Below are 14,407 nucleotides of genomic sequence, written 5' to 3' on the forward strand. Positions count from 1 at the left end.
TTACGGATTTATTCCTGACTTCTCTCCTATGGCTTCTCCCTAGGGAACTTGTATTAAATAGATGTTAGACCTCCTGGATGAATCCTACATGTCTCTTAAGTTCTCTCTTACTTTCCATCTTTGTCTTTTTGTCCCACATTCTGGATTTTCTTCCCTGACTTATTTTCCAGATGTCTACCTTAGTCTTTGATTGTGTCCATTTTATCGTTCAGAACCATCCCTGCATTTTTAACTTTGGCAATCCTTTTATTAATTTTCAAGAAAACTTCCTTACTGATTATTCCTTTCAAATCTCTCTGAGGGGCCTAATTATAGTCCGTAAAAATTCTCTTCTGTCCCTTGAATTGCTGATTTTCTCTGTAATTCTTCTGTTCACTTGCCTTGTGGCTCCTTCATGGCTGAAGACCTCTGGCTGTCTACTGCTACTGAAGTTCAAAGGATGGGATGATTAGTATATCGCAGGCATTGTAGGTCTGTGCTGTGCACAGCTCTCTTTTCTGGGTTAAAGGGGGCCCATGGGCTTTGGATGAGGTCTACTAGCTGGGTGCAAGGAACTAGGCAGACAGGCGGGGTGGGGATCTTGCAAACTGCTGAAAGGAGATCTCTTCACTTTAGAGGCAGAAAGATTATTTTATACTCGTCTTTGTGAAGAGCTGCCATGAGTTTATTTTTTTCTGCATCGGAGCTGAAGGTCTAGAATTACCTTAAGCTTTGCCCAGCTTTCTTTATTTCAGTTCCGTTCACTTGCCAGGACCCTTTCTTTAAATATAGCTCTCTGAGCTTTTTTTTTTTTTTCCAATAGAGAGATTTTTGCTATAGGGTATGATCTCACCAGAGAGAAATCGCCTCCCCTCCCTCCCGGCCACGGTGGATGGCTATGCTGCAATCTCTTCTCCTCCATTTTCTTCTCAGGATTTTGACATCCATGCACATGCACCCAGGGTGAGTTTTAAGCTGTTCCCCATAGCTCTGAGCTTTTTTTAACAGGTGACAAAGGTTGACTGCAGATCCATAAAGAAATGAGGAGGACCAAGCTCTGTCATTGTGTAGTAAATGTGCCTCTCCAGTTCAGGTCAATGATTTACCCAAAAACCTTCACTCTTGGCAGTCTATTGTTAAAATTCTCTGGGTCAGCTCTTACATTAGAAGTAGTTTTTCAGTCCAGTTTCAGAGTCAACATGGCTCTGTTTCCTGTCTGCAAAGGGCTGGCACTAACACTTTCTAGTGTCAATAGAGAATTTTACAAATGTAGATCCTGAAATTTTAAGGTATTTGGGAGGAGAGATGAGATGGCTACATATGTGCAGTCCATTACTATAACCCACTCTCAATTATTTATTTTTTTTAAGATCTAAGTGTTGCTTTTAAATTATCTTAAGCTTTAAGTCTCCATCATAAAACTGTCCAATAGTACTTCTCTCTTAACCCTTGCAAGGCACCAAGACTAGTCATACATACAACACTTTCATATTTGTGTTACTGAACAGCTTTGAAAGGTATTCCTGAGTTGAAGCTTAATCTAAGCTAATTAATTCAAAGACAAGACCATTACTTCAGTTTGACATATTCTTTTTCTTTCTTTCTTTTTTTCTTTCTTTCTTGTTTGGAGAGGTTTTTGCTATAGGGTGTATGTGCTCACCAGAAAGACAGAGAGAGACAGAGAGACAGAAAGTGAAAAATCACTCCCCAGTGGAGATGGCCATGCTGCAGTCCCTTCTCCTCTATTCTCCTCTTGGGATCTTGGGCATGCATGCACATGCGCCCAGCATGAATTTAAGCCACCGGGTCCTGGACTCGAACCATGGTCGACTACATGAGAGTCCAGCGACATGGCCGTTACGCCAACTGGTGGTCCCCAGTATGATATACTCTTATTATTTATCATTCTGACAATAAAAATCATTTGGTATGATAGATCACTCTGTAAAACTTGAGAAGTATTAGCTATCTTTTGATATTATTCATAAACTGTATTGAATTACCCTTCATTGATTAAAAAGTACCATATTAACTATAACAAATTAGAATTGGTTTCTTAATTTCAGGCCCTTTGTCTCAGCCCTTACCTTCTGACATGCTGAGATACTATGGCCAATGAAAATAAATTCAGATATGTGAAATAATGGAGTAGGTGTTCTTGGTGTTAAAGATATTTATGATTTTGAGGGCCAGCACATGGCATAGTGGTTATGTTGCCAGACTCCCACATGGCTGACTGTGGTTTGAGTCCTGGACTCTGTGGCTGAAAACTCATGCCGGGTGCATGTTCATGTGTGCCCAAGATCCCAAGAGGAGGCTGGAGAAGGGACTGCACTGTGGCCATCCCCCACTTGCGGGGTGACTTCTTACTTTCCCTCTCCCTGTTTTTGTCTCTTTCTGGTGAGTGCTCACACTCAAAAACAAAAACCTTTATAAAAGAAAAAAATTCTCAATTTTTAACTAGATATGAAAATATAAAAAGAACAATCAATATTCTGTAGATTTTGAGATACCAACAACCACCTCAATTAAAGAGCTATATATTACTAAAGTAATATAACTTCAAGACTGATCATAATTTTGGAAAGAAAAAAATGAGATAGTACTCATTGAACAACTGACATTATTAATACCACTAAAACATAGAAAGCATGATTATATTGATTGAATCACAGATCCACCTTACTTAAATAATAAAGCTGTTCAACACATACACAGTGCACATGTGCACACACACACACTCTATAAGAGAGCAATTTACTATAGTATATATAAAGTAGTCATGAGACTTTTCTGGTTTATAATAAGTTAGTAGCCAACAACTATTCATTGTAGTTGCATGAAGCTCCACACAAAAAAGAAGGCTTAAGGGGGCAGCCAGCGGCAGGTAGTTAAGGTGGCTGGATCATACATGACTGACTGTTTGGAGGCTTGAAAATCATGCCAGGTGCATGTGTGTGCATGCCCAAAATCCTGAGAGGAGAATGGAGGAGAAGGGACTGGAGCAAGGGCATCCCTTAGGTATAGTTGGGGTGGGGGGATCGCTTTTCTCACTTTCTTTCTCAGTCTCTTCTCTCTGCCTCTGGTGAGTGCAAGTACCCTATAGCAAAATTTTTTTTTTAAAGGAAGAAGAAGGAAGATGTTTACCTTTTGAGGTAAGCTCTTCTCCTTTCTCAAGGACAATAAAGATCCTGGGATTCTCTGCATACTCTGTGTGTGTTTTCCTTAGGAAATGCTTTTGCTCTTGCTAGTATGCACAAAGGAAATGCGGGGGCCTGATTCTTCTTGCACCTAAAATTTGGTGCCCTCTGGGCTCACTTTCTAGAGAGTGGGCATGGGAACATTTCTGAACCAAAGTCTTCTTGCCATTCTTCATTTAATTCAGCTCTCTGGTATGCATGCCAGCAAGGTTCTGGACTTGGCAGGTGACACCCAGCTTCCTCCCACAACCTCAGTTAACTTCTTATCACTGGATATTATCACTGGATATAGGGTTTTTTTCATTTATCTTACCACAAAATACATTACTAATTTTTTTATTAAAACAAATATATTTTTTTAAACTTGCATTTTCATGTAAACTTTATTTGTAAGTAATGACAACTTCATTTCTTTTCTAATATGTATGCCTCTTCCTCTTTTTTTTTTTTAATGCTTGAGGGTATGTGTATGAATACATAAACACAAGAGAAATCACACCCTAGTGGGCTTTTCTCACACCATAATCTTTTTTCTCCATTCCTCCCTCCTTTCTGGATCTTAAGGCATGTGAACACATGTACCCAGTGTATTTTTCAAGCCACTGGGGCTGGGATCTGAACCATGGTTGGCCATATAGGACCTGGTTCCCTTAATTATAGTACTACGGGGCCAGCCTCTTTGTAAGTTTATTTCTTCCATGAACAAGCAAGACACACACACACACACACACACACACACACACACACACACGCACACAGAGAAGACAGAGAGCACCCCAGTAAGGTCTTAATGACACAGTCTACATGTTTCAGACAGCCCTGGATCATGGGCACATGCACACTCTGCATATCAGGGGGGCCTCCAGATGAGAACCAGCAAGGACCCGTGTGGGTTTGCCTCACAGAGCATCGCATTTTACTGCTGGGCTACCATTTGTCTCCTCTTTTATCACTTTTTCTTATTTCTAACTGGACTCTCCAAAATAAGACTGAGTAACAAGAACAAGAGAGCCATCCTCATCTTATTCCTTTTTCTTTTCTTTTTTTTTTTTTTTTTTGGGGTTTTTTCTTAGATGCGTGTTTTGAGGGGTTTTTGCTATAGGGCGTGTGCGCTCGCCAGACAGACAGACAGAGACAGAGAGACAGAAAGTGAGAAATCACCTCCCGGGGGGATGGCCATGCCACAATCCCTTCTTCTCCATTCTCCTCTCGGGATCTTGGGCATGCACGCACACGTGCCCGGCGTGAGTTTTAAGCTCACGGATCCGGGACACGAACCGTGGTCGACTACATGGGAGTCCAGCGACATAGCCATTACACTATCTGCTGGTCCCGTCTTATTCCTAACTTTAAGGAAGATAGTTGTTATGTCATTTGCCATTGCCCCTGATATGTTATTAAATTAAGGAAGTAGTTTAATTCTTATTACATAGTTTTTGTAGATTTGTGGAATATACTTAAGTCATCAGGATTTGTAGCTGATCTATTTCTGAAGAATAAAATTAATGACAAACTACATCTTATATTGGGTTGTCAGAAAAGTCATGACATATTTTTCTATGCAAAAATGCATCATGACTCTTGGGACGACCCAGTATTTTCCCATTATTCAGGGAAGGTGAAGACTAGAGGAAAGGTGAACAGTAATATGAAACTATAAAACATATCGAACATTTGTAGCTTTCAAAATGGTCCTTGGTGATCTTTACCTCTTGACATACATGCCCTTGCTACATTGGTTCATTATCTTCTTAAGGCTACAACTGTAAGCACAGCTTCTGCTTTTCTCTCCCCATCTCTCTCTGCCTCCCAGATCTTGCTTTGGGTAAGCTAGCTATCATGTCATGAGGATATTCAAGATGGCCTATGGAAAGGTCCTTATAGCAAGGAACTGAGGCCTCCTGCCAAAAACCATGTGATTGTACCATCTTGAATAATGGATCCTCCAACTTCAGTTAAGCCTTCCAGAGCCCTGGCTGCCACTTTGATTGTAACTTCATGATAGCCCTTGAGTCAGAGACATTCAACAAGCACCTATTTCCAGACCCACGGAAACTGTGAAATAATCAATATTTGTTGTTTTAAGTTGATACAATTTGGGGCAATCTGGTATGCAGGAACAGATAATGTTGGGTCATTGGAAAAGTTGTGATGTATTTTCTATGCAAAAATATGTTATGACCTTTACAGTAACCCAATACAAAAAGTATCTGGAGAGACAACAGGACAACCATAGGGTTACAACAGCAGCAGCATGAGGATGCCAACTACTTCGGTTTCAAGAACATGGCAGCAATACCTCAAAAACAAATCAGATCTTTTATCAACAAACTCATGTCAGTGAATCTATTTCTCTAAAATAAAAGATTCAAAATAGGATAAAGGTCTTAAAGCGCAAAGATTTTCTTTAATAAAATCACTTATTTAAATTTCTTTCAGAAAAAAATTAAGTAGCTAAGATTGGGAAATAGATAATATACAATGAAAAAAGTATGTTTAGAAAGCTTTAAATGAGAAGGCCAGTATACGTTGGGGTGGTTAAGGTGACTGGATCCCACATGACCAACTGCACAGTTCAAGTTCCATATCCAGTGGCTTGAAAAATACAGTGGGCATGTGTGCATGCATGTCCAAAATAAATAATGGAGAGAGAAATGGAGAAGGGACTGCAAGTCTGATAATTTCCCATGGAAGAGGATGCTTCCTCACTTTTCCCTTCTCTTTATCTCTCTCCAGTGAATGCATGTGCACTCTGGCAAAACTAAACAAAACAAAACAAAAACCACAAAGTTTTAAATGATATATGATAAAAGTACTACTATTATCAAACATTCTGTAATGCATATTATATGCCAGGTACTATCTTGGATCTTGATATTTATTAATTCACTAAATCCCTATAATAATCTTGTGATACTAAGCCGTTCTTATCCCTGTATCTAGATGAAGAAACAGTCAGAGAGTGACTAAAAAAACATGTGCAGGTCACTCAGTTCTAAGTGGGGAAACTGGAATTTGTAGTTGGTAGTCTGACTACATAGCACATGCCATTACCCATTTTGCTATGATGGCTAACAATGCTTAAAATCTAATATTAAGTGAACACTACATATAGCACAACGTGATCACAATTCTATTAAAAAACAGCCAAGAAGGAAAGATTAGTAACAACGTTAATTGTAATTATCTTAGACTAATGGCATACTGGATGATATTTTCTTATTTCCCCTTTCTGACACTTTCCAAATATTTTACAATGAGTACTAATACTTTCATAGTCATAAAAAAAAAATTAGAAGAAAGAAAACAAACTTTAAAAGAGAAAAAACAAAAAAACAAACCAGAGTGACTTCTATAGCTTTGGTAGCCTGGATTACCTACGAAGCCTCTACACAGCAATGAATTGCTCTAGATACCTATCTTTTCCAAGAGAAGAGTTAAACATAATCTTTTTGTGGCGTGCAGAAAATGAGGCTTAGGAAAAAGAACTAGAACTTGATCTGAGCTCCGTGACTTAGAGTCTAACTTCACAACTGATTTACGGAGGGATTAACAGAGAATTCAGAATATAATATTGGCTAACATTTACTGAGCATTTACTCTACACTAGGCATTAAGTCCCTCCCATGGATACTCTCATTTGAGCCTTACAACTATACTCTACACTAGGTACGAACATGATCTCCATTTATAGCTGAGGAAAGTAAGGCTTAGGAGAAGTTAAGTAACTTGCCCAAAGTCCCACAATAGGTATCGCCTTTAGATCCTCCACTATTTCAAGTAAGTAATTTGAAATAAATTGTTATAACCTTTTGGGTCAAAAACTGTTCTCATTAAAAAAAATATGTGAATAAGTTATACAGTGCACAAAGAGTCAATGACCAGGTTGTGATTTAAATGAGGAATTCTATAGTCTCGAAGTCATGACATCTTACTGTTAAGTATGGCAGTCTCATTGCTACTCAAACGACTAGGGTCCTAAGCAGACAGGAAAAGACAGTCCTGCCTCATCCATCAATATCACTAGAATCTAAGAACAGGGATTAACTAAGAATTAAGAAGGAGCTACATGGGTTCCTGACTCCAGGGGTTCCCCAGGGGGATGGGTAGTGGGTGTGGGGTGTACACAAAACAGCAAACAACTTCTCAAAGCTAGGAGTTGTTTTCATGCTGTCTTTTGTAAGAGACTCTGGCCACATTATCTGATGGGAAAAAACACCTTTATCAAAAATGTTTTTGGGGCCAGGCATCCTAAGACTGCCTTAGGGTTAGCTCATTAACTATTGGTCACCACCTGGAGAAGCTAATCCAGACTGTCCCCAGCTTTAGAGTCCTTGGATAAAGAGGGACATCAAAGAAGAAACTGATCACTATTGCGGCTATTTTTTCCCTTACATTATTGTCAATAGATCATTGAAAAAACAAAACAAAACAAAACAAAACAAAAGAGTTATTTCTGTATATGGTTTATTAATCATCCCCTTTCTTATAACTTTATTCAGCTGGGAAAAAAGAAGCATATCTTTATTTATTTTTTTATTTTTAAGAGAGATTTTTGTGGGAACCAGCAGTTAGCGTAATGGCTATGTCGCTGGACTCCCACGTAGTTGACCGCGATTCACGTCCTGGACCCAAGATCCCGAGAGGAGAATGGAGGAGAAGGGATTGCGGTGTGACCATCCCCCCTGGGGGGTGATTTCTTGTTTTCTGTCTCTATGTCTCTCTCTGTCTGTCTGGTGAGTGCACATGCCCTATAGCAAAAACCTCTCCAAAAAGAAAAAAAAAAAAAGAGAGATTTTTGCTGTAGAGTGAGTGTCTATAGGTTTTGTTATAGACAGAGACAGAAAGTGAGACATCACTCCCCAGGGGAGATGGCCACGTCACAATCCCTTCTCCGCCATTCTCCTCTTGGGATTTTGGACAAGCATACACACACTCCGAGCATGAGTTTTAAGCCGTCGGGTCCAGGACTTGAACCGTGGTCAACCACGTGGGAGTCCAGCGGATCTAATCATTACACCATCTACTGCTGTTCCCAAGAAGATTATCTTATCAGTTCAGATCATTTCTGATTTTACTGAATTTCTTTGATCTAATTATTGATATAATAACTATTGTTTAAGTTCTGGATAAGCTTTTACACACTATTATGTTTAGACACAAAGGCACAACTATTCAAATTCAATGAACTTCTGGCTGAACAGCTGTCATTCTTAGGCTATAAAGTAAACTATGAAGTGATATGAAACTTGAATTGGAATCTAAACACACCACAAAATGAACCACTATCTCATGAGCCTTTTCTAGAGTTAAGAAACTAAAGTTGCTTAATAATCTAGTCTGGGGAACCAGCAGTTAGCGTAATGGCTATGTCGCTGGATTCCCACGTAGTCGACCGCGGTTCGTGTCCCGGACCCGGTGGCTTAAAACTCACACCGGGCGCGTGTGCGTGCGTGCCCAAGATCCCGAGAGGAGAATGGAGGAGAAGGGATTGCGGCGTGACCATCCCCCCTGGGGGGTGATTTCTCGCTTTCTGTCTCTATGTCTCTCTCTGTCTGTCTGGCGAGCGCACGCGCCCTACAGTGAAAATCTCTCCAAAAAAAAAAAAAAAAAATCTAGTCTGTTAGAATTAAGATTGATTTTTCCCCCTTTCTTTTTAGCAGCTATTTGAAGCAATCTATAGCCAACTCATATGTACCCGATCAAGAACTATAGGCAAAAATTGCAGTGTAGTCATATGGGTGGACAGAGGTCAGTGAGGGCCAGGACAGCAGGTGGGGAAAGCCACAGAACTCTATGAGGGACACTCACCAGCTATAGCACCAGCTAAGAGCAGGCTTCCTGGGCTGATCTGCCCATCTTCATTTGCAAAGGAAGCCTTCACATGAGCATAGCACGGGAAGTAGATGGCTGAGAAAGGAATGTCCCGCAGAAAGCATGCTTTGGCACCCTGCACATTGGAAAAGGAAGGAACAAAACCACATGAAACACATATCCTATTGAGAAGATCAAGCTTCTTTGGAACTCACCTCAGAACAAAATATTCCTGGAGAAGACCAAATCTGTACTCACAGCTGAAAGGGGAACAGAAAAAAATAGTCCAAATTCTACAAGTAGTAAATCTGAATTTTGTTTTTTAAAATAAAACTAGCTTTGTTGTGTGTTGTGAGAAAGAGGTAGAAAGTTTTCATTGATTCTAATGCTAAGATTGCTAAGATTTCAATTAAAAAAATTTTGGAACTCTGTTTATGACTTTCTTTTAAATCTCTACTGTTAGTGGGCTAGCTGGTGATATGGTGATTAAGGTGGCTGAATCCCACATGGCCAATAGTGTGGTTCAAGTCCTAGACTCAGGGGCTTGAAAGACATGTGCACATGCCCTCTGGTAAAACTACATACAGATATACATACATAAATAGATAGAATTAAATAAAGAGAGTATTACCAAAAAAAACCAAACCAAACAAAATCCCAACTGGTAGCAAGTCAGTGGTGCCTCAAGGAACATAGGTTTTCTGGTGTCAAGAGATAAGGAAAGATGCCTCTTTGTTTATACATCAGGAAGCAGACAAACCATGTGGTGGAAAAAATAGGATTGTGTGTGTGTGTGTGTGTGTGTGTGTGTGTGTGTTGTTTGAGAATCTGGTGTAAGTGTTAGAGTCTTTCCCAGAAAAAATTACACACATAAAAATAATATATCTTTTCAGGTAGGTGGTTCATGAATCCTCTGAATTTACTCATACACTTACCTGCCATGTAGGGTTTATAAAACATTGATAAATGCCTTCTTTAAATCCCTAAACTATTTATAATAATTCTGACACATTTAAGGGCTATGTGTAGGACAACCATGCCCTAGAGCAAGGTCCTCACCAAATAAATTCTGGTGCCAAAATAATGCCATGTTGGAGCCCTGAGAACTGATGGGTATACAGAAATAGGATATGATATTTTGATGAAAACCACCACACATTTATTGCATTTTGGGTAGACTGAATGGAAAGGAAATCACCCCTTTTCAACACTTAATGATTTAATATCATTTCTTTCACAAATTTCTAATACCTAAAAATTTCCATCAAATACTGAGATTCCCCCAAAGGAAATAATGAATCTGCCCGTATTCAAAAGGTCTGGCCACACCCAGTGACATTTATGGAGGTCTGGTAATGCCATGCCTAGGGTATTTTTGTCTGATGCGAGGTTCCAATCTGTCAAAGTTCTTTAACATCACACATCTGTTACTAAAGTCTTTGTTTTTCTGACACCCACATTTTACTCCAGACACAAATTGAGCTTGTGGGCAATAAAACCCTTAGTTTTTAAATGTATGAACTTCTATTAACCCAAGTCTATTGTAACTTAATGGGTTGGCTTACACAAGTAACATAAGCCAGACTTTATGTTTAATCCTATTAAATTCCATCCTAGTTTGGCTCATCCTTCCAACCAGAACAAATGCTTGGAATCTGTATTCTGTCATGTTGGCTACTCCTTCATCAGTTCACCCCTGGCTGTATTAAACATTCTTCTGATTACTTCGCATACAGATACTCAACAAAGGACAGCTCCACCTCCTGTCCTGCCAATCAGCCCATGCTTCTGAATCTCATTCATCCCCCAAATGGTAAATGTCTATCTCAAATTAAGAAAGCAATATCCGCCACATCAAAGCTCCTAATCTTATATAACTGCAAACTGGTGCCGAGGAGAGTTAGCCTATCAAGTGTACATCTACTGAGGGCCATATCCTTGACCTGTTCAAATGACATTTTGGCTCGAAAGACCAGTCCAAAATTCAGGGCTCTAAGAGCTTTTTCTACCTTCCCCAGCTTCTTCAACAGGAAAAGTACAATGTCTACATTCGTGTGTAGCATCCAATACTCTCCTTTAATGACTCGTTCTTTTTTTTTTAAAGTTATAATTTGGACCAGTCACAGTGATGTAGCATTAAGTCATGCTCCAAGATGCTGAGGCCATATGGGAGAGTCTTAGGTTCTATTCCAAGTTCCCCTGTGCACACTAGGTACATGGATATGCCTGTGTTCCTGGCTGGCTGAGGCTGAGAGTTGGATTGCATCGCAGTATGATGACCCTCTTTGGGAGGTGTTTTCTTTTTCTATCTCCCTTCCTATCTTGCTTTCCTCCTCTCTCATGGAAAAAAATAAATTAACGGGAAACTTTATAATTCTGACAGTTGCTATATAAGGGTAACACAATCATCCCATAGTTTCTATTTCCTTTTCCTTTACCCTTCTGGCCTCCAAGCCTTCCTACAAAATTTTGCTAACTGTCAATACCTGTTGACATGTAGATTCTGTCCAGAAGATATTTAAGTTAGATACTAAATAACCAACTAAAATGAAGATGAGTTAAATGTTCATGTCTGGCTTCATCAATTTATAGTAAAAGATACTGCCATGTTATTGACTTTCTAAACAAATTGCTTTGGAGTTTGTTTTAGATTTTTGCTATAGGGTGTGTGCACTCGCCAGAAAGACAGAGAGAGATAGACAGACAGAAAGCGAGAAATCACCCCCCAGGGAGCCAGCAGGTGGCACGGTGGTTGAGGCGCTGGACTCGCACATGGCCGGCCACCGTTTGGGTCCCAGACCTGATGGCTTGCTTTCTTGCTTTCCCTATTTCTCTCTCACTCTCTGGTCAAATTAAAAAGATAAAAAGAATAAATTAAAATGAATAAATTATTTAAAAGGAAAAAACAAAAGAAAAAAGCTCCCAAAAGGAATGGCCATGTTATAACCCCTTCTCTTCCATTCTCCTACCAGGATTTTGGGCACACACACACACACACACACACACACACACACACACACACTATGTGATTTTCAAGCTGGTGAGTCTGGGATTGAAACTGCAGTCAACCATGTGGCAATCCTGTGCCTTAACCACCACATCACCTGCTGGCTCTGGAGTACATTCTTAGGCTGGTATAATCCTCCTCACAAATTTTGCTTCTTACTGTATCTGTTAGTTTTATTTTTTAACCTTATGTCCCAATATTTGTGTCTTATAGCTGAGCTTCAGTTTGTGATCTTATTTACTTGCTTTGTGCTCATAATATTTTTCCCTTCTCATTTTTTTCCTGTGATTATAAAATATTAAGTGCTTATCATAGAAAACATTGAAAAGTATTAAAATTTTTAATTGCTTATATTCTTCACCAGTTAGCAGTAGCCACTGCAAGGACTGTAAATGTTTTGGAGTATTTCAGTCAACAAATATTAACAACCATTCTGTAGTTGAGACTATGCTTGAGTGGTTCTGGGTTATGTCTTTTCTTCTCCTTAAATTCACCATGTATGGTTTTTGTTTTGTTTTGTTTAACCAGGTATGATCTAATATCACCTTCATTCTTTCACTATGTTGCCTAAATTTCCTATTTGTTGTGTCAAAAACTCTACTGCCATCTTTGGTTTTGGCTATCCTGCACACTAGTTCCAATTTTCTCACCTTGTCAAAGCTTTGTAAGGACTTTATTTTCTTAGTTTCCTCTGTTTAGTCAGCTTGATGCCTCACAGGTAAAGCTACTCAATGCCCCATTCATTTGATCGATTAAGGTACACCTATCACTCTGCATCTTCTTTGATGACCGCTAAGCTGAAAACATCAAGCTTTTAAATACCACCTCGTCATTCATTTAAACTCCAGATACCGCCCTCTCCACTGAAGATCCTTTAACTAGAAGACAGACGTGGAGTAGATTCCACATGGCTCCATGCTGTCTACACTTTCTTAATACTGTTGTGAGTTTCCTCCATGCCCTTGTATCTGCCTATGTCAGCATTGCTTATTTCAGATTGTAAGCAAGCAGAGGCCAGGAGCTACTGTCCAATTTAATTTATATAACATTTGGCAATATCTTTGGCTGTCAGGGCCTAAGCCATGTTCCTGATGCCATGAATTTTGTTTTGCCAATTGGCATAGAAAAAAACACAAGCAGAAAGAGAAATAAGAGACTTTGAGATATGTTGTCAGGTTTCTATAAGAACAAATGTATTGGAAATCGAATCAAGCTTTTAGCTTTTCAAACAAAATCAAGATCAAGCTTTTAGCTTTTCAAACAAAGATACATTATTGTTGGGGATACAAAATAAAAACTTAGGAGAAATTAGTCAATAGTTTTGTACTGGAATATGAGATGGAGAAAGAGGAAGACAGAGATTAGCATATCTTATGCTATGTGGCTCCAATATGATCAGAAAGCCACAGAATGCATGACTGGAAATTAGAAATGCCCATGAACTATAAGAAAGATCGGGACACATGAAGAATCCTCTGGATCTGTCCAAGAAGGAATATTCCAGTATCAGAGCCTTCCCTTCCTTTTCTGAAATCATGAGGGTAAATCACCTACCCCATCTTCCCTAGGAAGAGGAGTCATGCACTTCAAGAGATGTTGCATAACAATTTACATGGCAGAGAAGAAAAAATAGCTTGATACAAAAATAAACAAGAGCTAGCTCCACAGTGCAACAGTTAAACGCTGTGCAGAGAAAGTGGGATCCCACATGGCTGACGAGAGTTTGAGCCTTGGTCCCACTGGCTTGAAAAACATCCTAAGCAAATGTCCCCACAACCTTGATGGGATGGAGAATTGAAGGAAAAAGGATTGTAGCATGAGAAAGCCCAGTGTGTGGGGGAGTGCTTTCTCTCTTATCTTCTCTTTTACGTGTACACATGCCATCTGGCATTAAAACAAATGCAAAAGAACATGAATGAGGAAACGGGAGAACTGCACCATGTAGCACTAAAAGGAAATGACAGAGAATATGTTGCACTTTTCCTTCCAGGCATCAGGCAATAAGGTCCAATGATTCACACAAACTAGAAAAATGTTAGGATATGTCAGAAGTCTCAGATTTCTGACTGATCACCTAGGGAAAATGAAGAAATGGAAAAGTCGACAAAGAAGAACTTAAAGGTCAACTACCATCCCTGTTCCACAAATGCAGGACAGCCTTGCTAGCACGTTAAGACCTTGAACAATGCAAATTTCCTTCTACCAAGAAGGGAAGAAACACTTGGTGCAATCATCCCCTGTGTTTTTGCACAGCCATGTGAGGAGCACCGAGAGCAGAAGAAATCAAGCTCTGAACCTTTCTCACCTGTCACATATACCAAAGTCACCTTCTCTAGGGGGTTGGGGGGACTGGAGCTTTAGGAATAAACAAGGCAACAGCTGAAGGTCCTGTGCAAAACATGCACTA

At 39.6% G+C, this 14,407-nt stretch overlaps 1 protein-coding gene across 2 annotated transcripts in view; it reads right to left on the minus strand.

Moving 5' to 3' along the window:
- SLC25A13 (solute carrier family 25 member 13) overlaps positions 1-14,407 on the minus strand; it is a 225,507-nt gene that overhangs the window by 21,906 nt on the left and 189,194 nt on the right. For both annotated transcript variants that reach the window (XM_006157502.3, XM_006157501.3), the window contains exon 15: positions 8,991-9,129. In XM_006157502.3, the coding sequence (XP_006157564.1) occupies positions 8,991-9,129 (139 nt within the window). The remainder of the gene's footprint in view (positions 1-8,990; positions 9,130-14,407) is intronic.

The sequence above is a fragment of the Tupaia chinensis genome, unplaced genomic scaffold (assembly GCF_000334495.1).
Source record: "Tupaia chinensis unplaced genomic scaffold, TupChi_1.0 Scaffold000544_1, whole genome shotgun sequence".
Taxonomy (NCBI): Eukaryota; Metazoa; Chordata; class Mammalia; order Scandentia; family Tupaiidae; genus Tupaia; species Tupaia belangeri.